This window comes from Hyperoodon ampullatus (assembly GCF_949752795.1).
Source record: "Hyperoodon ampullatus genome assembly, chromosome: 10".
In the NCBI taxonomy this organism is placed as follows: Eukaryota; Metazoa; Chordata; class Mammalia; order Artiodactyla; family Ziphiidae; genus Hyperoodon; species Hyperoodon ampullatus.
Genome location: NC_136923.1, coordinates 67356507 through 67380354, shown reverse-complemented (window position 1 = coordinate 67380354; position 23848 = coordinate 67356507). Strand labels below are relative to the sequence as shown.

General features: G+C 49.5%; 1 protein-coding gene across 1 annotated transcript; it reads right to left on the bottom strand.

The window, feature by feature from the left end:
* Positions 1 to 229: 229 nt before the first annotated feature.
* On the bottom strand, positions 230 to 23028 carry DEF6 (DEF6 guanine nucleotide exchange factor). Its single transcript, XM_079713859.1, has 11 exons — positions 22918 to 23028; positions 11582 to 11722; positions 10750 to 10935; positions 8465 to 8701; positions 8228 to 8374; positions 4905 to 5013; positions 4418 to 4716; positions 3172 to 3338; positions 2840 to 3038; positions 1801 to 1891; positions 230 to 1597 (listed from the first exon to the last, which is right to left on the bottom strand). Exons 1-11 carry the CDS (start codon positions 23011 to 23013, stop codon positions 1374 to 1376), a joined length of 1896 nt encoding a protein of 631 aa, XP_079569985.1. The 5' UTR covers positions 23014 to 23028; the 3' UTR covers positions 230 to 1373.
* Positions 23029 to 23848: the final 820 nt, after the last annotated feature.

Below are 23848 nucleotides of genomic sequence, written 5' to 3'. Positions count from 1 at the left end.
TGCAGCCAAAGATAAATAAATAAAAATAAATAAATAAATGTATTAAAAAAATACATGAACAAATAGATAAACCTACTAATAGATAGACCTACTGTATAGCACAGGGAACTATATTCAATATCTTGTAATAACCTATAATGGAAAATAATCTGAAAAAGAATATATATAACTGAATCACTTTGCTGTACACCTGAAAGTAATACAACATTGTAAATTAATTATACTTCAATTTTTAAAAAAATTTTATTTATTTATTTGTCCCAAGGGGGTGGATTTGAGAGCGACCAAGAAAACCCAATCCGTTGGACTTGGAGACTGATTAGATATGGGGCAAGATGGAGAAGGAGTCAAAGGTGAGCATGCAGGTGGAGGATAAAATATTGGCCTTAGCCATGGCAGTAGCCATGGGGATAGAGATGGAGCAGTAGATATGAGAGCATGAAGGAGAGAGAATCTACTGGATTTAATGATGGGTTTTTCATGAGGGGGATGGCAGAGAGGGAGCAAGTCATCCTAGATTCCCAGATCTCTGTCTTAGGTAACAAAGTAGGTAAGTCAGACAATATGGGAAGAGAAGCAAGTTTGAAACGCTTTGGGCAAGTTACCTGACTTCTCTGAGCCTCAATTTCCGCACATGTAAAATGAGAATAATAATATCCACCTCTCAGCGTTGCCATGAGAATTAAATAAACCGGGAAATTGCAAGGCATAGAATATACATTCAATAAACACTTTGGGGTGATACCAATAATAGTGCTTGCTCACGTGCTGAACACTTAATCCTCAGAACAACCCTGTAAGGTAGGTACTATACTATCCCTATTTTGCCAACATGGGAACTGAAGCACAGAGAGGTGAAGAAACTTGACCAAAGTCACCCAGTTGGAAAGTGGCAGAGTGTACTTTCCTAGACACTGCATTATACCTTACTCTTTCTGGGACATATAACTGGACTTGAGGGGAGAAGAGAGAAAATGGTAGAAGAGACAGACTATAGACCTGATGCATAATTTATCCCAAGAGCTGATTTTATTTGGAAATGTGCCTCCACAACTTGGTGGCAGTCTGGGGACAGATGGCCCCTGGCTTGCTTGTTGACTCTCTTTCCCAGCCTAGGGCACAGAGTCCTTGGGGTTAAGGCACAGGGTCAAGTTCTCAAGGATCAACATCCCTGACAGCCTCAGTGGTCTGGGGCCTGGGGCTGGTGCAAAAAAATGAACCAGGTTCCATTCTGGACTGTTTCGTGGTTGGAGGGCCTGGGCCCTTGGCACCAGGACTGTAGCTCTTTCTTCTGCAGGGGCTGGTGTCACCCACAGGCCAGCTGTGGCCAGGTCCTAGTAGGCATGAGGTTGGGGGAAAGAGGCTAGCAGAGGTTAGTTTTCTGGTGCTGGGTCCACTTTATCTTCCTGAGGGGCGGGAGCTGAGACGGGCGCCTCTTCCCCACAATTGAGGGACTTCTGCTGCTCACTGCTGCTGGGTGAAGGGGCCTTGTTGTCGTGGGATCCCCAGTGAGTCAGGCGTTTTAGGGAGGAGTCACGGCGGACAAGTAGAGGGGCCTGGAAGCCTGTGAAGGAGCTGCTGGTGGTGGGACGCTTGTCTAGCAGAAAAAAGGCAGGTATGAGGAAGAAGCAAGGTGCATGTAAAGGGGAGAAGTTGAGGGGCCTTGCCTCAGCCCTTGGGGGAGAGGAGAACCCGCTGACCTGCAGTCCTGTGCTGGCTCTGTAGATCTGGGGGTATCCCTTCCACCCTCCCTTCTCCCTCCCCACTCCAGGGAAAGCTCCAGGGTCTAACCCTTCTCACCTCCAGGTTCAATTGGATGCATGAGCCGGTTCATCTGGACATTCCAGTGTTTCACGTTCGTGCTGGCCTGGCGCAACTTCCGTTGTGCAGCCTGTGGGGGCAGGACCAGGGAGGAGTGGGTCAGAGCCACCCTCCAAGACAGAGAGTCTTGACCTTTTCAGGTTCACACGCCCCTTAGGATCTGACAAAGGCTATTGATCATCTTCCCAGAAAAACTCATGTCTGTTCATAAAGAGTTATGTATATGAACAGAGTTGGCATCCAATTTCAGGGGACTCATGGGCCCTCAAAGGGTCAGAAATAACCATAGTTTCCACTTACTAAGCAGCTAAGGTGTACTAATATCTTATGTAACTTCCAGAGCAGAAGTTAACAGCAAACAAATTCAAAAGAGGTTAAGTGCCTTGCCCAGGGACATACACGGAGCTCTGAACCACTGCATTACACCACCTTCCCAAGACCTAATGCAAAAACCTCTGCTCCAGTGTTCACCCAGCCATTAGCAGTGGTTGTGGGGTGGGGAATCATAGAGGAACTTTCCCTTTCTTTGATACTTATTTCTATGTTTGAATTTTTTACAATGACCATGTAGGCCAACAAAGCAAAATAAAATAATCAATATTAATAAAAACAAAACTTCAAAAGTTTTGAAAAAAAGTGTTCTATGGAGATTCAGGCTCCAAAGAGTGGAACCAAAGTACAGGGATAGCAAAGTAGGGGCTGGAAGAGTAGGAGGAAAAATTTTTGCCCAGATTAATAACAATGATAAAAGTCATAGCTAAGGTTTCTTCAGTGCTTACTACATACTTAATTTCACGTGTTATCTCATTTAATCTTCATAGTAATGCTATTACCAGTCCCCTTTCTCAGATAAGGGACTTGGAACTCAGAGAGGTTAGGCAACTTGTCAGAGGTCACACAGCCAGGCAATGATGGAGCCTGAGGGATAGAGCTTGAGGGGAGATTCCAGAGCCTGTGCGTTAACGTGCTCACCCTCGTTCACCTGGCAGCCTCCAACCTGCTCCACCCCAGGCCTCACCTCCACGTCCTCGTCAGCTCTCTGCCGGTTCTGTCGCACCTCCTCCAACTGCTGCTGGGCCTGCTGCAGGGAGCGGCTCTGCAGGGCCATCTCCTGCTGCAGTTCCTGCTTCTCCTGCTGCGCCCGCTCAATATAGCGCTCCTGTTCCTCCTTCAGCTGCAGCAGCTGCTTCAATTTCTCCTCCTCCTCCTCCAGCAGTCTGCCAGGCATCCACTGTGTCACCTCCAGAGCCAAGGCACCTCGCAGGTGCTCGGCAAGTGGGGAGGGGTGGGGGTGGGGGGGCGGGGTCGGGAAGTCAGGGAGGGGAAGCAGAAGGGGCCCCTCAGTTCTACCTGGTCTGGGCTAGGCGCACGGCCTCCTCGTCTTGCCGAGCTTTCACCTCCAGTTGCAGGGCCTCCTGAAGCCTCTGCTGCATCTCCTCCAGCTCCTCGATGCGCTGCCGCTGCCGGGCAGCCTCCTCCTTCTTCAGCTCCATCTCAGCCTGCATGGAGGCCCTTGCCTGCTCGGGAAATGGAGCCAGGTCAATGGGGGCATGGGGGAGAGAGGCAGCAAGTATGCTGCTCCTTTCCCCAGGGCTTTGCTAGGCCAGCCCAAATACTTATCTCTGGGTCAGGGTCTGGGGAGTTCCTTCAGGTCAGTGTTTCCTGATCTGATCCCCTCTGCAAGCCTGACTAACTCAGATAATGATCAGTGAACTACATGGGGGAAAGGGGCTCAAGTCATCCCCTTTTTAGCACCAGCCTTAATAGTTATTATTATACATTATAATATAACGTTTTATAATTATAATTAGGGTAGTGCTTGGAAGGGAATGACAATAATTATAATTGTTATAACAATTATAACTCAGAGTGTTTCCTTAGTTGATCCTCCTTTCCATACCTCTATAAGCCAAGTTCTATTGGCATCAACATGTCACAGGTAACTGAGGCACAGAAAGGCTGAGTAACTTGCCTGGGATCACAGGGTTCCTAAGAGGCAGAGCTGGGATTGAATCCACAGTGTCTGACTCCAGATCTAGATCTCTTAAATCCTAAATCTAATTGCCTCTACACGCTTAGTCCGCCTCCACATTCATCCTGCCTTCCTCCCATCCTGCATTCCCCAAAGTGGTTTCATTATAAACTCAGATCAAGTCTAGTCCAACCTAGTCCAGCCTTGGTCCAAACTCATCCCCAATCACACCGTCTTTAGCAGCTCCTCTGTCCAAGTCCCGCCCCCAGCCAAGGTTTCTGAGCCAGGTCCCACTCTACACCTAGCACTCAGGTCCGACCCTCCCATTTCGTAGGCTCAGGCCCCGTCCCCTACCGTCTCTCCTCTCAAGCCATCCCTCGGCCAGGTTCCTTATCCCACAGGCCCTGTTCCTGGCACAGTCCCCGTCCCATACCCATCCTTCAAGCCCACAGGCTCTGTCCCCAAAATCCCTCAAGACAAGCCCCGCCTCCACTTGCATTCCCTCAATGCGTGGCTCCGCTCTCGACCAAGGCTCCGCCCCAGGCCCCGCCCCCAGTGCTCAGCTCCCAGGCCTGACCGCACCACACCCCTCAGCCCACCGCCTCCTGCGCTGTGCGGCCCCACCTGCTCAGCCTCGCGCAGTTGGCCCTCGAGCGCCAGTTGCAGCTCGCGGTGCTGGCTGCGGCGCCGCTCCTCCTCCTCCTGCAGCAGGCGCTCGGCCTGCCGCTGCGCCTCCTGCAGCAGCTCCAGCTCCTGCAGCTTCCGCTCCTTCTCCTCCTGTAGCTGCTGCAGCCGCAGCACCTCCTCCTCCTTGGCCGCCCGGCGCCGCTCCCGCTGCTCCCGCTGCTCGCGCCGCTTCTGCTTCAGGTCCTTGTGCAGCGACATCTTCCCCTCGGCCTGCAGCCGGATCGCCGTCTGGATGGCTGCGGAGGGAGCGGGAGGGGCTGGCCGGGGGCAGGGCAGCCTCGAGGCGACCCATCGCCAGAAAGGGGCCTTAGGAGTTGCCCGTGTCCAGTGCCCAGCCTCCCGCTGGGCAAAGTGCTGTCACCCCCTTTTCACAGGTGAGGCGACTGAGGGCCGACCAGGTCCAGGCCACCCAGCGAGCACTCACCAGCCGTCCATTCCTGGCGCTGGCGCGTGTCTGAGGCGCTCATCTCGTATGTGCGGCAGGCAGTCTTCACACAGAACATGCAGCGCTTCCCTTCTCGGTCGGGCAGCACCTGGGAGAAGGTGGACGGCCCCAGACAGGCTGGCTTCACTGCAGTCAGGGCCACACCTGCCCCAGGGGTGCTGCAGCTCCAGCCCCTACCCACGCTGGCTGACCATCCTCCCCAGGCACCCCTCCCACTCTGACAGGAGCCTGCGTGGCTCGGTTTGAAGGTTAGTTATGGGGATACTTGTGTGCCCACAGCTCTGTATCCTTTGCTCTTTGAAGGTGGGACTGTTCTCTTGGTATCTCTCCATGGGGCCTAGCACAGAGGGATCACTCAGTGTTTATGCAGATCACGCTGGAACATCTCCCATGACAGGGTCCTCACAATCGAGACCATTCATTTCCACAAAGCCCTGCCTGTTGAGAAAGTTCTCCATTCATTCATTCCACAGATATTTTGTAGTGTCTACTGAGTGCCACTCATTGCTCTGGGCATTTGGGATACTGAGATGTGCCTAAGAGACCAAATCCCTGCCTTCCCTAAGCTTACCTTCTAGTGGAAAATAATAGCTACCACCTACTGAGCTTCATGTGCTCTAGAGTCTGTACCAGGCATGGATTATTAGCTTCACTTTACAGAGAAAGAAACTGAGGCTCTAAGAGGTCCAGGAACTTGCCCAATTCACACTGCCTATTAGTGGTGGAGCTGGATTTCTGCCTAGATCTGTGCTGTTTCCACAATGACAGCTGTTTCCCTATGTGACAAAAATGGACAGAGCCTAGGATGACTATAATAATAACATTTTTAATGTAAAATAACAAGTGTTGGTGAGACATTGGAACTTTCATACACTGCTGGTAAGAATGGAAGATGGTGCAGCCACTGTAGAAAAGTCTGGCTGTTCCTCAAAAATTAAACATAGAATTAATGTATGGTTCAACAACTCTACTCCTAGGTATGTACCCTGAGAAAAAATATATATCTACCCAGAAACTTGTACCTGGATGTTCATAATAGCATTATTCACAATAGCAAAAAGATGGAAACAACCGAATATCCATCAAAGAATGGATAAACAAAATGTGGTACATCCTTACAATGGAATATTATTCAGCCATAAAAAGGAATGAAGTCCTGATTCATGCCACAACATGCTTGAGAACATTATGCTAAGTGAAAGAAGCCAGACATAAAAGGACAAATATTATATGATTCCCCTTATATGAGGCACCTAGAACAGGCAAATTCATGGAGATAGAAAGCAGAATAGAGGTTACCAGGGGCTGAAGGGAAGGGTGGATGAGTTATTGCTTAATGGGTACAGAGTTTCTGTTTGGGATGATAAAAAAAGTTTTGGAAATAGATAATTGGGATGGTTACATGTGAATGTACTTAATGCTACTGAATTGTAGCACAAAATGGTTAAAATGGCAAATTTCATGTTATGGATATTTTTTCACTACAGTTTTTTAAATTGTTGTTTGAGGCCTCTAAAATAATGGACAGAGTCAAGGGAGGGAAAGGGATGGGAAGGGAGAAAGAATAGGGAGGTATAGAGCTGCCAAAGGGAATGGAATTTGGGTGAAGGGGAAAGAACTTCAAAGAGGATTTTTAGAAAGTTTTGCTGGGTAGAGTGAGACATAAGCCATCTCCTCTGAAATCTTCAGCAAAGTCCACATTATTCACCAAAGACTTTAGTATTTGATTTGCAGTTTGGTTTTTTTTTAAAGTGCTGACATATGGAATCTAAAAAAGACAAAACAAATGAACAAACATAACAAAACATAAACAGAGTTATAGATACAGAGAACAAACAGGTGTGTTTGCCAGAGGGTAGGGGGCGTAGTGAGAGGAAGGAAAAAGTTGAGGAAGATTAAGGTACAAATTTCCAGTTGCAAAATAAGTGAGTCATGGGTGTGTAATGAATAGTGTGGGGAATATAGTCAATAACTATGATTACATAGTTAACTTTGTATGGTGACCTATCATAACTAGACCTATTGTGGAGGTCAGTTTGAAATATATAGAAATACCGAACCATTACGCTGTGTAACAGGAACTAACATAGTATTGTAGGTCAATTATACTTCAAAAACAAACAAATCCATAGAAAAAGAGATCAGATTTGTGGTTACCAGAGGTGGGAAGGGAGGTTGTTGCGGGGATGGAGGGAAGGTAATTGGATGAAGGTCATCAAAAGGTACAAACTTCCAGGGCTTCCCTGGTGGCACAGTGGTTAAGAATCCACCTGCCAATGCAGGGGACACGGGTTTGAGCCCTGGTCCGGGAAGATCCCACATGCCGCGGAGCAACTAAGCCCATGCACCACAACTACTGAGCCTGCACTCTAGAGCCTGCGAGCCACACTACTGAGCCCGTGTGCCACAACTACTGAAGTCCACACGCCCTAGAGCCCGTGCTCCACAACAAGAGAAGCCACTGCAATGAGAAGCCTACACACCACAACGAAGAGTAGCCCCTGCTCTCTGCAACTAGAGAAAGCCCGCGCGCAGCGATGAAGACCCAATGCAGCCAAAAAATAAATAAAATAAATTTAAAAAAAGAAAAAAAGGTACAAACTTCCAGATATAAGTACTAGGGATGTAACGTACAACATGATAAATTAACACTGCTGTATGTTATATGGGAAAGTTGCTGAGAAAGTAAATCCTAAGAGTTCTCATCACAAGATAATTTTTTTCTATTTAATTTTGTATCTATATGAGATGAGAGATGTTCACTAAACTTATGTGCTTATCACTTTATGATGTATGTAAGTCAAATCATTATGCTGTACACCTTAAGCTTATACAGTGCTGTATGTCAACTATATCTCAATAAAACTGGAAGAAAAAATAAAGTGTGTTACTTTTCTAAAAGAAAAAAAAAATTGCTGCCATGGCTGAGAATAGCCTTGAGGTACCCAGGTATGCAACCGACCCTTGAACAATACAGGGGTTAGGGGTGCCAAACCTCTGCCTAGTCAAAAATCCACATATAACTTTAAAGTCAGCCCTCAGTATCCTGGTTCCACATCTGCGAATTCAACCAACTGCCGATGGCGCTGTACTCCTGAATGTATTTATTGAAAAAAATTCACATATAAGTTCCAACCTGTGTTGTTCAAGGGTCAGCTGTATTTGGGTTGCACTCATCTAAGCGGGAATTTGTCACTGTGGCTTTTCCCGTTTACCCTCGTCCTGACCCCCTTGCCTTCACACTGCACTGGAGCCCCCCTGAGCCTTGAGATGTGCTCTACCCCCTCAACTGTCCCCCTCACCTCCACGCAGCACTGCGCATCCAGCAGGATTGTACCCCTTTTCTCCTTGCACTCTTCACTCCCGAAATAGCAGAGGCAGCTGGGCTGCAGCTGGAACCAGCGTTCTGCCCAGTTCCTCCTCAGGTGCCCTCGCTTCCACAGGTAGCCCTGCCAGCCAGAGCAAAGTCAGAGGCATCACTGCCCACCCCGACCTTCACCCTCCTCGGGGTCCTCCCCTAGTTCCCAGCCTGGCCTGACCTGCTTCAGGACATCTTGGATGAGTTCCTGGTAGACCTCGTGGATGGCCATGCTGAGGGTGTCTCGCCCCACGCCTCGCAGACAGCGGCCTGAGTTGAAGAGCTCCAGGAACTGCCAGACGCTGAGCCCGCTGGTGCTCTGGGCTGCCTGGGCCTCCTGGGCCAGCAGCTCCTCCAGCTCACCCAAGCCCACCTCCAAGCTCATGCTGCTGAGCACCTTCTTCAGCAGGTATTCCACCTGGAAGGGGGGAGGGAAGGCTTGGTGGCTGCAGCAGGCTGTGGCGCTGATGCCAACACCAGGGGGCGCTCCCATCAGGCGCCCGGGGCCTGGGCAGAAGTGACCAGGGACAGGAGGGGTGGGTAGGGTAAGAGGACAAAACAACTAAATGCTGGAGGACACCTGAGTAGAGATTTAGGAGGGGATCCTGGAGCCCCAACTTCAATTCAGGCATCCCCTCCCCAAGCTCCTGTCCCACTCCTTCCTGCCTTGAATTAAGGGCAGGGTGAGGTGGGAGCTGAGGGGGCCAGGGGCCAGGCCGAGACAGCAAGTCATAGAAAATGTCAACAGGGGAACCAGGGCCCTCTTGTCCAATATCCTCACTTTGCAGATGACAAAACTGAGGCTCAAAGGGGGAAGTGGGGCTTCCCTGGTGGCGCAGTGGTTGAGAGTCTGCCTGCCAATGCAGGGGACACGGTTTCAAGCCCTGGTCTGGGAGGATCCCACATGCTGCGGAGCAACTAGGCCCGTGAGCCACAGCTACTGAGCCTGCGCGTCTGGAGCCTGTGCTCCGCAACAAGAGAGGCCACGGTAGTGAGAGGCCCGCGCACCGCGATGAAGAGTGGCCCCCCCTTGCCGCAACTGGAGAAAGCCCTTGCACAGAAACGAAGACCCAACACAGCCAAAAAAAATAAATAAATAAAAAATAAATAATGATAATAAAAAATAAAGGAATTCCTTTCAAAAAAAAGGGGGGGGGGAGTGACTTGTTCTGAATCATACAGCAAGTTGGTAGCAGTCAGAACTCAATTCAGATCCGCATCCCATGAATCCTTATTCCAAGCCCCAAGCCCCAACCTTAGGGATCCTTCCCCTATGGGAGGGCAAGGGGATTGGAGGTGGAGTAAGCAGAGCCGGGACAGGAAACCTGTTACACAGGAACAGGAAGTGGTGGTTGGGGTACCTCCTGCTGCAGTTTGTTCACACTGCGTGTTGATCACAGTAGCAAGCAGCTTTCTGACCTCTGAGAGGCCACCTCGTCCTGACTGGCAGGAGTCTGACAAAGATGCCCGGCCAGCCAGGTGTCTGTATAGATAGACACATGTCCCTCGACTGCCCCAGCAGCTTCTTGGGAAACTCTCCCCAGGACTTTCACTCTGGGGGCTACTGGGTCTCCGCTGGGAGTGGGGCGGGGCACCCACCACTCTTCCCACAAACAGAGGCAAGGGCACGAATCTGAGCACAGTTCGATGTGCCAGGACTTCTTGTAAATATGGTGGATCTCTCCCCCACGTACCCTACTCTAAAGACCTAAATTCGCCCTGGTATCTTCGCAACCACCAAAAGGGCTAAAGGGTCAGGAGAAGGCTGAACGGACAGGGGAGAGGGGAGGCGGAGTAGAGGGAGGGTGCAGGGTGACTGGAAAAGCGGGGGGGGGGGGGCACCTGCCCTGGCTTCACCCATGAGTTAAGGAGGTAGAGGCTGGATTCTGGGCCTCTACTCCCAGGATGCCTTCTCTGGGGCCCTGAGCTGAGTCTGCCCTGGCTCTCCCCTATATTGTAGAAGATAGGAAGAGAAAATCTGAAACCAGGGGCAGACTTGGTTGCCCACTTGGAGTAACTGGAGAGATGTCCCAGGAAGGTCTCTATTCCCCTAATAATAGCATCCTTCTCAGATTGCCACAGTGACTAAAATCCTGCCATTTGATTTTAAGTGTTCTCACTTTTATTATTATTATTTATTATTATTATTATTTTTAATGTTCTCATTTTTAAATGCCCAGTAATGTATCAGGCATTCAAACCTCTGTGTAAATAGAATTTGCAGATCATTTTCCTACTGTGAGGGCTAGCAGAGCCTTGAAGGAAGTGTAGTTTTTGACCTCCTGGGAGAAGGCATAATTGCTCTGATATGGACACTTTTAAGCATCTGGAGACAGATGGGTGTGAACAGGTCCCAGGGTGGGGAGATAAAGAAGAAAGGGGATGTGGGAAAGTACGGAGGCAATTTGGCCTCCTTCATGGTTCTGCTAAGGTCTGTCCCCAAGTGATAAAGTCCCTGGGGCTTACCTCATCAGGAACCATGATCAGAGGGTACTTGTCCTCAGACAGGAAGTTGAAGAGGCACCAGAGGCGGAAGGCATCCTGATTGGAGAGCATGCTGTTCCCGTTGCTATCCACCCGATAGTTCTTCTTGGCCGTGAGGGTCCAGCACAGCTCATCAAAGTGCTCCTTAACGAAAGCCCCCTCCTCCACCTGCCACCAGGCCGGCAAGTCAGCTGAGAAGGCTGCCCCGTCCCTGCTCTACCACCCAACTAGGCTCCAGCTGGCTTCTTAGGGTCATCTATTCCCCTGCTCCCCACCCTGCCATGTTGGGGCTCTAACCTGAGGAGTCCCTGAGCTGATGATCAGGTAACTAGCTGACCAACCAGCCTGACCCCAGCCCCCAGCCCTGCTACTGCCACAACTCCCTCACAACCACTGCCCCCAAGTCCCCTGCACACAGAGAAACTCAGGTCCCTCAGCCCACGGAGAAAGAAGGGGAAGCCCAGGAGAGAGTGGACAGTCAAAGAGAACCTGAGAAGACAGCGACAGCTGGGAGAAGCAGGGGGGACAGCACTTGGGGGAAACTGGAGAGCCTTTTGTAAAAGTTACAGCTGGAAGCTAGGCAAGGATGGGGTGGAAGGTCGTGGGAAAGGTGGAGGCTAGGATAGAGCGGAGGAAGCTGGAGAGTTAAGGGGAGCCAGGAGGGGGCAAGTGGCTGGGCGGTGGAGGATGGAGATGGGAGAGCAGGGATGGACAGAGGGGACAGAAATGGGGTTCATAGGGGGAGGAGTTGGGATGGCAATGTATTAGGGTGCTGCTCAGGTTGGGAAGTGGAAAGAGGTTAGAGGGGCCCCACCTTGTCCAGGATGTATTTGTTGAGGTAGGGCATGTACCCCTGGCTGGACACAGGGCCATCGTCATCATCTCGGAAGTGCTCCTCCAGGGCCACAGGGTCGTGAGGGATGTGCAGGACGGTGTACAGGTTGTGGGACAGCACCTGAGACAGAGGGCAGTTTGCCTTCCTGAACGCCAACCAACACTGGGCCAAAGGGCGGCTCCCACCTCCCCACTTGTCCCCACCCCCATCCTGGCTGAGTCTTCTGCATACATTATTCAATTCAATCATAACTAAAGCTTCTGTATATATAGACACAATGGAATGTTATTCAGTCGTTAAAAAGGGAATGAAATCTTGCCATTTGCAACAACACGGATGGACCTTGAGGGCATTATGCTAAGTGAAATAAGTCTGATAGAGAAAGACAAATACCATACGATCTCACTTATATGTAGAATTTTTTAAAAAGAGAAAAAAAGGTGTTCACAGATACAGAGAACAGACTGTTTATTGCAAGAGGTGTGGAGTGGGGAGGTGAAATGTGTGAGGGTGCTCAAAAGGTACAAACTCTGGGTAAGTCATGAGGGGACTTCCCTGGTGGTCCAGTGGTTAAGACTCTGAGCTCCCAATGAAGGGGGAACGGGTTCGATCCCTGGTCAGGGAACTAGATCCCGCATGCTGCAACTAAAAGAGCCCGCGTGCCTCAACTAAAGATCCTGCATGCCACAACGAAAATCCCGCGTGCAGCAACTAAGACCCAGCGCAGCTAAATAAATAAATACAATAAATAAATATTTTTTTTAAAGTCCTGGGGAGATATAATATATAGCATGGTAACTATAATTAACAATATCGTATTGCATATTTGAAAGTAACTAAGAGAGTAGGTCTTAAAAATTCTCATCACAAGAAAAAGAATTTTGTGTAACCACGTATGGTGACAGCTGTTAACGAGACTCACCGTGGTGATCATTTCACAATATGTATATAAATATAGGATCATTATGTTGTAAACTTGAAATTAAAATGTACATTATACCTCAATAAAATCCAAAAAACTAAAACATGTACACTTGCTATGCACCAAGCACTGTGCTCAGCACTTTATATATACTTCACTTAATCCACATAACAAGTGTTTATATCCTCATTTCACAGATGAAAAAAACCTCTAGGCTCTGAGACATTAAGTAACTCACCCAAGGGCACAGGGCTGGCAGAGCTGGGATTCAAACCAAGGCAGCCATGCTCTTTGCTACTTCGTCAGGCAGGTATGTGCCCTTTCTGCAGACAAGGACACCGAGGCTCAACCGACTCAATAACTTGCCCGAGGACCCACACTGAGCAAGAGCCTAGGATTCAAATCCAGCTCTGCAGATCCCAAAGCTCAAGGGCAGAAGCCTGACATCTACCATCAAAGACTCAGGCTGCAGTGTGCCTAGAGTCCAGTGTGTCTGCTCCAGGAAGGGCATGTGCAGTTCCAGTCACTGCCCTTCTAAAGATGGAAGGGAGCTGGAGAGGGAGCAAAGGAGAGGCACGAAAAATGGTCTGTGGGATGTGGAGGACAAGGCTAAAAGGGATGGCGGCCATGACAGTACAGAGGGAAAAATGGGTTGGTTAACAAACCCATGATATTAGAACAAAGAGGTTGAAGCTTGAACAAGGAGATCAGGAAAAAAATAAAATTGTCTTGGGGTAATTCTGTTGTAGCACTTATCACAGACAGCGTGAATGATTAAAAATTGTCACCTACTATGTGCCAGCCACTGTATGAGGTGCTTTCTATACCCCACATCTAATCTCTGCAACCGTGATATATAGATATTATTATCTCTGTTTTTCAGATGAAGATGCTGAGGCTTGGAGAGGTTAAGAGTAAGTGGCAAAGTTGAGGTTGCAACTGGTTTGTTCCCGGCTCTGAAGGCTGCTTCCCCATTAAAACATTGACCCTGGTGCTTCCCTGGTGGCACAGTGGTTAAGAATCCACCTGCCAATGCAGGGGACACGGGTTCGAGCCCTGGTCCAGGAAAAGCCCACATGCCGTGGAGCAACTAAGCCCATGCGCCACAACTACTGAGCCTGTGCTCTAGAGCCCACGAGCCACAACTACTGAAGCTCGCACACCTAGAGCCCATGTTCCACAACAAGAGAAGCCACCGCAATGCAACGCCCGCGCACTGCAACAAAGAGTAGCCCCTGCTCGCCACAACTACAGAAAGCCTGCGCGCAGCAATGAAGACCCAATGCAGCCAAAAATAAATAAATAAATTTATAACAACAGCAAAAAATATATATATATTGACCCTGAGCCTCATTCCCCAACTATATAGTGAACTCTGGAGGCAAGGTCTATGTTCATCTTTATGTCTCACAGCACCTATGTCCTCTTCTGCACACCAAAGGCAGTCAATAAATGCTGTATTTAAGGGCTGCTTCCATCACCAGCAGTCCACCTTGGAATCAGCTCCTCTGAGGCAGAAGCTGGCAACATCCTAGAGATGGCGTGTATACCAAGCCTTCATTTCTTTATTCTCTTTTGTGAGAGGAGGGGTAGAAGGGTTTGAGACTTCTTCCCAATGTTCTCCTGGGCCTCAGGTTCAACTCAGCAAAGTGGGAAGTTGGGGGGCCAGCAAGGGGATTGGTGTTTCTCTTTTCCCTCCTTTCCCTCTGGACAGCCATCTCTGATCCCCACCCCAACCCTCATTCCCATGATCTTCAAATTATCTCATGTGCCATCTTTGGTTTTGCCTACTCTTGTTCTAAAGGACACCTGAAGTTTCTTCCTGATGAACTCTACCCCCCTCCCTTATTTTGGTAATGGAGCCTTGATTTTCCTTTGAGAAGTAACTCTCTCCCATTTTCAATATCTGTGGTATTGGCCATTTGCACCCCTACCCCACCTGGCTGCAGGAGTGGGCACATTGGAGTCGTGGTGTTTGGTTCAAGGATGAACATGACCAAATCTAGGCCAATGAGAATCAGCCCTGGGATTTTTGCTTCCTCTAGTGGAGAAGAGGTATACTCTTTCCCATGGGTATACATGGAAAGAGTTAAGCTGTTAGAAGATAGATGTAGCTGACATTTTTGTCCCTGTGTGGGAAGTACTTGCTTAAGAATAAAGCTATCAGTGAAAAAAAGCAGAGTCAAGGTATAAAGAGTCATCATTTGAGGACCTAGATCCAGTCATGCCTGAAGCCAATACTATGCTTGGAGTTTTGTTGGTTATGTGAGCCAATCTATAACATCTCCTTTAAGTAATTTTGAGTTTGGTTTCTACCACCTATATGCAGAGCAGACATGATTAATACATCTGTGGTCATAGGATACCAATCCACACTCTAAGAGGTGCCACCACTTCATGCTTAGCACTTAAAATCCAGGGTGACCAACACAAGAGAAATACCCACTTCTGAAGAGATAGGTGTTATTCTAAGAGTTTCACATATTTCTACCTGTTGCCTCCTGGCCTCTTTTCAAATTACCCATGTCTTTATCTTTCTTCAAGCCTCCTAAAGCACCTCTTTGAGGAAGCTTCCTGCATAGCCCAGCCAAATGGCTACACTCCAGTGAAGCGTGCGGGGGGATATGGAAGGCCAGGAACCTTCACTTTCTAGTTATGAGGACTTGGATAAACTCCTTCACCCCCTGAGCCTCAGTATCATTGTCAGTAAAACAGGGGATAATACCCACCACGTACAGGGGCCATGAGGATGGAGTAAGATATTATAGAGAGAGTGAGAGAGTTAGCTCTGTACAGAACAAATATAAGTTCCCTTCTCATATAGAAAGTGCAATTTCTTACCTAACAAATTAGCAAAGATGCAAAAGACTGATACTATCAAGTATTGAGGAGGTTGTGGAGAAATGGGGACTCAAATGCCCCACTGTTGAGATGTGAATTGGTAGTGTTTCTGGAGGGCAAGACTGTATCAAACATAAAATTGGGCATGACCACAGCATTTTTAATCATCTAACCTATAGATGCTCAAGAGAACAGTTACCTGTACAAGAATGCTCACTGAAGCATAGTTTAGAATAAAAGGCATTGGGAACTTCCCTGGCAGTCCAGTGGCTGGGGCTCTGCGCTTCCACTATGGGGGGCACAGGCTGATTCCTGGTCCCGGAACTAAGATCTCGCAAGCCGCGGCATGGTGGAAGGAAGGAAGGAAGGAAGGAAGGGAGGAAGAAAGAAAGGAAGAAAGGAAGGAAGGAAGGAAGGAAGGGAGGAAGAAAGGAAGGAAGGAAGGAAGGAAGGAAGGAAGGAAGGGAGGGAGGAAGGGAGGGAGTGAAGAAAGGAAGAAAGGAAGAAAGGAGAGAAAGAAACGAAGGAAGGAAGGAAAGAAGAAAGGAAGGAAGGTAGGAAGGAAGAAAGAAAGGAAGGAAGGAAGAAAGAAAGAAAGAAAAAAAGAAAGAAAGAGAGAATAAATGAGGCACTGGAGACAGCCCAAGGCTCCTTCAAGAGGGGACAGGTGGGCTTCCCTGGTGGCGCAGTGGTTGAGAGTCTTCCTGGCGATGCAGGGGACACGGGTTCGTGCCCCGGTCCGGGAAGATCCCGCATGCCGCGGCGCGGCTGGGCCCGTGAACCATGGCCGCTGAGCCTGTGCGTCCGGAGCCTGTGCTCCGCAGCGGGAGAGGCCACAACAGTGAGAGGCCCACGTACCCCCCCCAAAAAAAAAAAAAGAGGGGACAGGTACACCAAGTCACGGACCTGTGTGTGGTTGAAAATTTTACTTCTGCCACATGTATACTTATGGGCAAGTGATTTAACTTCTCCAAGACCTTAGTCTCCTCCTCTTTGAGGAAAATAAGGCACCTGCTCCACAGGGTGTTTTAGAACGAAGAGCTTAGCACAGCACCGGGTACATAGTGCAATAATAGAAATTGCTTAATAAAAGTTGTGAGCTATTTTTATTATTATATTTGTATGAACAGACATGGAAAGATATGCATACTATACTGGCAGGTGGAAGATATGCATACTATACTGGCAGGTGGAAAAAAGCAAGCTGTAGAATGAAATATTTGTAAAATAATATGTGTGCAAAGATTATGCTGAACCATATTAAACTGCTATGTTAGTAAGTCAAACATCAGCAATTTCATATAGTTCAACCTAGTAAGTTTATTTGTACATAGAAAAAATTTAGAAGACTCAGCAAACTGTTAACAGCTATCACTCTACCACTCTTCCCCAGGGAGGGGAGGAAATTTCACCTTCTTTAACACTATTTTTGTCTTTCGATTTTTTTAACCAGTAAAAATGTTTTACTTTTCTAGTAAATTTCAACTTCTTTAAAATTACATTCTTCTGAACCAGGAGCATATTTTGTTTTCATGACAAAATTTTTAAACTATAGAGATAAAAAACAAAGGGTGCCATTAACCACTGTTATTAATGTACCCTGCTATTAAGTTGCTCTGTAATAATGTTCTTTTGCTGTTCCCTGTTGGTGTGAGCATTTCTGGGTGTTCTACATTCCTTGAGGGCAGCAAGGACTCTAATGTCAACCCTGACTCCAGAGCTCAACACAATGTCCCCCACATTGTGTTAATCAATGTTTTTCACTAACTCCTCAAGTCTAACTTAAATGCTGCAGTGGTTTCCCAAGGTTCTCAGTGTAAAATCTCAGAGTCTTTCCAGAGATTTTACTCTGTACCTTCTCTGACCTCATCCCTCTTGCTCACTTCTCTCCTGCCCCTCTGGCCCCTTTGACATTCCTCAAACACACCAGGCACACTCTTGCCTCAGGGCCTTGGCGCTTGACATTCCTTCAACCTGAAACATTCTTCGCCCAGGTCACGGCATGGTCCACACCCTCTCCTCCTTCTGATCTTTACTTAGATGTCACCTTCTCAGGGAGGGCTTCTCTGACCACCTTATTTAAATCTGTAATCCTAGCCCCTCTACCCCCCACACAGTAATGATAGGGATATCTTCTGCTTTATTTTCCTCCATGTCATGTATCATGCACTTTTACTTATTTTGTTTATCATCTGTGTTCTCTGACTAGAACGTTAGCAACACAAGTGTGCGGTTTTTTGTCTGTTTTATTCACTGCTGTATCACTGGATCTGGCATATAATGGATACTCAGTAAATATCTACTGAATGAACCTAAGTGCTTCAATGGGAGAAGTAGGAAAAATACAAAAGTCAGATGGACTGAATCTCTCTGCACATGAACCTTGCTGGGGCTCAGTTTTCATATTTCTAAAAATGGAGTTCAAGGAGATGATGTACAAATCCCCTCACACCCCAGGATAGAACCTGCCACCCAGCAGCACACAGTTATCTGAGCTGTTCCTCTCTTTGGTTCATTGGCCCACGCTGTCCTCTAAGACCTTCCTCACCTGGACATTTTGCCAGGGGAATCTGAGGAGACCAGGGCAGAGAGGCTCCGACCCTGTTAGCCATCAGGTGTCATGACAAAGAGGAATTAAAGGCTCCAGACACTCAGGGCTCAGGGCCTCTCCCCAGAGAGCTCAGCTGACCTCAGACTGCCAGGCTTCCTGTGCCTGGGTGCGGGTAAGGGCCGGGGGTGGGGAGAGAGTGTGACCAGAGGAAGGTCATGCTGGAAAGGAAATGGCAGGAGTGGAGGCTGGCTTGCGGAACTCACCTACTGATTTCAATCAATCCTTAGCCCTGGAGGCAGGGCTCTCATTATCCTCCTTTTACAGAGGAGGAAACCAAGGCTCAGAGAGGTGGAGTGTCCTCTTGCTCAAAGTCTGATTCTAAAGCCCTACGCTAGATCTCTGCTACATTGGCTCAGGTTAAGAATCAGAATCACCTGGGGAGCTGGCTGAAACTGAAATCTGCTGGGGCCCGCCCAGACCTAGTGACTCAGAGTTTCCAGGGGTGGGGTCCAGGTGTCTGTAGTTTTCACAAGCTGCCATTTGGGCTCCCCCAGAGAGGATTCTCTGTCTCCCCCACCCACCCAAGCAGCCCCTGACCTCTGGGTTGGCAGCCATTGACCTTTGAGAGGCTTCATTTATTCACTATTTCCTCTGGAGGCATGTGGGGGTGTGGTTCTCCCCTGGGGGCTTGGGAGTTCCCTAAAAGCTCCAGTGCAGCAGTGCGATGGGCGCCAGGCCCCTGGTCCTGTAGTTCACAGACTTCAGGAGTAGACGCAGATACAGAGGGTTTGGGAATCCATAAAAGTACCAAGCACTAACTGCAAAAAGAATGACTACTTTCTTTCTCCTAGATGGCCTATCGTCTTTCTTCCTCCCTCCCTCCCCCCTCCCTTCCTTTCCTTCCTTCCCTTCCTTCCCTTCCTCCCTTCCTTTCTTTCTCTCCCTCCCTCCCTCCCTCCCTCTCTGTCTTTTAGATGGCCTATAGTCTTTAAATGTATCTAGGTGCTAAGTGATTCTTTTTTTTTTTTTTTTTTTTTTGCGGTATGTGTCCCCTCAGGCAGACTCTCAACCACTGTGCCACCAGGAAAGCCCTAAGTGATTCTTTTAAAATATATAGATCCTGGGACTTCCCTGGTGGCACAGTGGTTGAGAGTCCGCCTGCCAATGCAGGGGACATGGGTTCGAGCCCTGGGCCGGGAAGATCCCACATGCCGCAGAGAAACTAAGCCCGTGAGCCACAACTACTTAAGCCTGTGCACCTAGAGCCCGTGAGCCACAACAAGAGAAGCCACCACAATGAGAAGCCCACACACTGCAAAGAAGAGTATCCCCCGCTCGCCACAACTAGAGAAAGCCCTCATGGAGCAACGAAGACCCAACGCAGCCACAAATAAATAAATAATAAATAAATAAATTTATAAAAAATAATAATAATAAAATAAAATATACAGATCCTTTTTAAGAGTCACTGAATGTATTTTTCTCAACCAGTGGGGTACTAAAGCAAAACTATCATGAGGGAGTAGCACCAGGAATTTTAAAAGGTGGGAATCTCTGGATTAGCTGTGTGCCTGCTGAGAGCAAGAAGGGGCTTGGAGGGGTTGGCTGTCAGCATCAAAGGAAAGACAGAGGCTCAGAAAAGGGAGAGGAGAGGCTGCATCAAGGATCAATTTCACCTACTTGAGGTACTATGTTAAAATTTATTTTCCGAGGCTAGTCAGAGAGCTTGGTGATCCCCAGTTCAGCCCTCAGGCTTTACAGATGAGAAACCAGAGGTTCAGAGATGGGCAGTGACTTGCCTAAGGTCACCCTACTGGGGAGCAATATAGGCCTCAGCTTATATGGCTCTGAGTCAAGTGCCCTGCACATCATTGAATCATCCTCCCCTTCCTCCACACTCTAGACTGAGAAGACCAACAGCAGGCAGGGGTCAGGGCAAAGCTTTAGACCCCACTCATCAGATTCCCGGACTGGAGTTTTTATTAACTTCTCCTCTACCGAGGAGAAGGTTGTTGTCCCTCCCCGGAGGAGACACAGCCCGAAGCTCAGAGGCTCTTGGTGTGCAAGAGACCCTCTCTGGGCCCCAGGACTGCCCCAAGTGCCAATGAGAGGCTCAGGAGCCTGGGAGACCTGACAGAGCCAAGTAGGGAAGGCCCTAGTTCACCCTCCCTGCCTTCCCCCTGCTCCTGTCCGTCAAGGGGAAGTGATAAGCCTCCTAGGATCCTCACTGAGACACACTGCTCCAACCACGCACCCAATCTCAGGCCCCTCACCCCAGCCCTGGCAGTCAGGGAGTGAGGAAGCCAAATTCTTAGCTGATCATCCATGAAGCCTAAAGCCAAAGCTGCTCCCACAGGGAAGATGGTACGGCCATTAGGAAACCCATCATTCCCAAGGCTCCCCTCCCTGCAGCCCTCTGTCAGGAGGGGAACTCACTCCTAAAGCTCTTTAAAGAGGGAGATTCTGAGGACCCTGCCAAAGCTCACAGCCCTGAGAAACTCTGTGTTCAACCTAACTCCGTTCTGGGCAGAAGTGCCATTCTTACTGATCTATTTTTATTTTTCTCAACCCACGTGGACAAAGGCTATTGTACTTTCTATAAGAATTCAGAGAAGAAAACTCATCTCATCTCTCCCGCAAGCCTTCTCTTCTTCAGAGAAAACAATCCTGACTCCTTGGGGTACTTCTCAGAGCACTTGCTGTTCCTCCTCCTTCTGGCCTCAACACGGCTTTGCCCAGGACAGCCGGTGGCAGCCTTTCTACCAACACATCAGGGGAGAAGTGGTGACTGTTGCAGACAGACATAGCCGGCTCTGGGCTGGTGCAGGTCTCCTGCCTCTTCCCAACTGAGGACGCCAAGGCCAGAGACAGTTTTAGCAAGAACAGGCTAACCCCAAGATCTCTTCCCTTCTCACCAAGTCTTTCAGTGGAAGGAGTGTGCCCTGCAGGTCTGTCTCTCTCTTCTGCTTCTTCCTCTGCCTTCTGGCCACTTCTCTATTGCTCTTTTGTCTTTCTGGCATCCCCACCCCCAACACTATCACTACTTCCTCCCATTCCAGTATCTAGCACTATGGGCTTGAGGGAGAATTGCCTTCCTTATCTTCCTCTCCTATGACATGGGCCCTGCCATTTCTGCCCCACCAGCCGCCAGGCCTGAGGCTCCCACTGCTAGCTCAGATTCCCAGAGTGGGCAAGTTTTCTGTCGAGTGGGTTGAAATCTACCATTGATCCTGTGGGACCACAGAGGCTGCTGGCAGTGGGCTCAATGTGAGCTGCGATGTGGTACAAAGACAGCAGATGGTTCAAGTATGCAAGCTCCCCAGGCGACCTTCCCTGCAAATACTCAACCTGTGGGGGTGGGGAACAGGCATCCACCCAGTAAGAGGCCAAGACAGAGGAGAGGCTCAAACTAAGAAGGCTTACTGCCTGATTGGCCCAGGAAACGGAGAGCGACAGAGTGCTGTATCTTCCATGTATGAGAGGCTTAGAGAGCCTGGAGGTGTCATAGGGCCACAGGTAATGGAGTGGTAGAAAATGGAACCTTGGAGACAACAAACCATGGAGGTTGGGATTGTTCCTAAAAGATATTAAAGGGGCAGAGTGGGAGGTGCATGTAGGACATGGAGTTTCCACAAGGATGGATTTTGGATGATCTGCTTTTCCTCTATCTATACTGAAGACCTCACTAGATTACATAATAAGACAATTTAAGTAGAACCTGTCTGTTGGGAGATTCTCTCAGATGATCAAAAGTGGTAGTGGACTCTCCTTCCTGGGGGAGCCAAGAATCATTTACTGGATGCTCACAAGTCTGGCTAAGGGGTCGATTATGGGATAGGACCAGTTTAGGACATCCAAGTTCATCGTGTCCAAGTTCAAAAGTAGGGGGATGGAATAGGGGTGGGGTACAATGCCTAACCTGTCCCATCCGTCTCTCCCAGGTTTCCAGGCACCTCCTAGTTCGATCAGTTAGAATGGAGGTTTCCTTGAGACTGCACTCCTCCTCTGTGTGGGGTGGGTGGCAGGGGAGATGCCAGGATACTATGGCCTAGCCTCATGCCAGGCACATAGCTGGTGCTCAGTAAATATTTGTAGAGTGAATGAATGAACCCCTAAGGCAGATCCCAGAGGGCTGAAGCCCACCCTGCTCCTGACTCCCCGCGTTCCCTGGCTCCAATGGCCTAGGGCCTTGTTTCTTCCCCACTAACTAGGGTGAAGGAAGCACTAATGCGGGGCTACAGGAAAGAAGGAGATAAACTTTTCGGCCCCCCAGGAATTATCTAGGACCAAGCATGAATTTCAGGGCAATCACTGATGGGGCTCTTCCTGGGCTCAGATTCCACCCCTTCCCTACTCCAGTTCTCAAGGTCTAAGGTTAAGTTTCTCAACCTGGCATGTAGGTGTGAGGGGGGTGGTGAGCCAGGCAGCAGTATAATGGGGTCTTCAGTCCTTGCCCCTTCCTACCTCTGTCCCACCTGGGAGGCAAGGTCCAGAGGAGCTGCTCTCCTGCGAAGGATGACTGAGCTGGCCTGGTTTGGGACTGCGAGAGGCTCTTGAACCCTCTCTCTCAGCTCCAAGAGGAAGTGACTGACAAGTACTAGCTAACTGTCTCTCTTCAAAGGCAGGAGGAAGCGGCAGGAAGCAGTAGGGTGTGTGCCCAAGCTTGACTCTGGGGAGACGTGTGCTCATCACACAGAGTCTGGGATGTAGCTTGGCCCGTGGCCCTCAGAACTCCATGATGGGACCTCTACTCTCCCGAGAGTTGGGGGCCAGGGCTCTGGGCAATGCCCCTGCACACACCTCACTGGGGCCTCTGGACAGGGAGCAGCAGCATCCACTAGGCCATGTTGCCCCAGTTCCCCAGCACGGCCCTCCCACCCCTCCTGGGTCCCTGGCTAGCTGGGTGCCCCAGGAGGAGCACAGGGTTCAAGTCTAGCTTCAGGCAGCAGGAGCTGATGAGACGTGTCTGCCAGCCTCCCCTGTGCCCCGGGTGCCCCTCACCTTGAGCTGGGACTTGGAGACCTTGCCGCTCTTCTCCACGTCCAGCGCGGTGAAAGCGTACCAGACGGACTTAAGCAGCTCCTTGCGCAGGGCCATGGCTGAGGCGCCCGCCCTGCCCAGGGGCGTCTCTGACACCAAGATCCGGTTTCAGGAAATGCAAACGGCTGCAGAGACCGCAGAAGGGCCATGGTGCAGAGCAACAGCTCCACCTGCCTGCTCTCGCGGGCTCCCCACACTGGCAGGACCCAGCCTGTTGCTCTTGCAGTGCACAGCGGCACCACTCCCTGCATGGGAACTGGGGTCCAAGCCCTGGGGAGCTAGAGCCCCAACTCTGATCAGCCTGCTTCGCTGGGTGTGAGGGCCTTTAGAGGCCTCCTCAGCCCCAGAGCCTCCTGGAGCCTTCTGGGCTCCCAGAGGCAGCTTGATGAGGGAAAAGCAAGCCCATCCCGACTTTGGAGTCAGATAAAAGGGGGCAGGTCCTGTACCAATTCCACACTTACCAGGTAGGAGGCTTTGGATCAATAACTTAACCTCCTTGAGCAGTTTCTCATTGGTAAAGCAGGAGAAATACTCACCTCATAGATTGTAAAGAGGTCTGAGAATGGATGTAAAGCACAGAGTAGGCACTGGATAAAGCATTTCGTTTAGGACCATCTAACATTACTGTGGTGGTAGGGCTCCTCCCATGTGGAAGAAAACAAAAGGTAACAATACAAACTTGGAGGAGGAACTGGGCCAGGGCAACTCCAGGTCAGGAGGACTTGGCACATGATTGGCTGCCTCCCCATCCCCTAGGCTTTGGTTCTAAAAGGCACCCCGAGCATTGCCCACTCTGGGCCCCACTGGCCCTGACCTAGAGATTCTGAAGCTCATGGGGGTGAGGCTCATGGTGGGGTCCAGCTTCAGGGGTGCCTGGGAGCAGGAGGCTGGC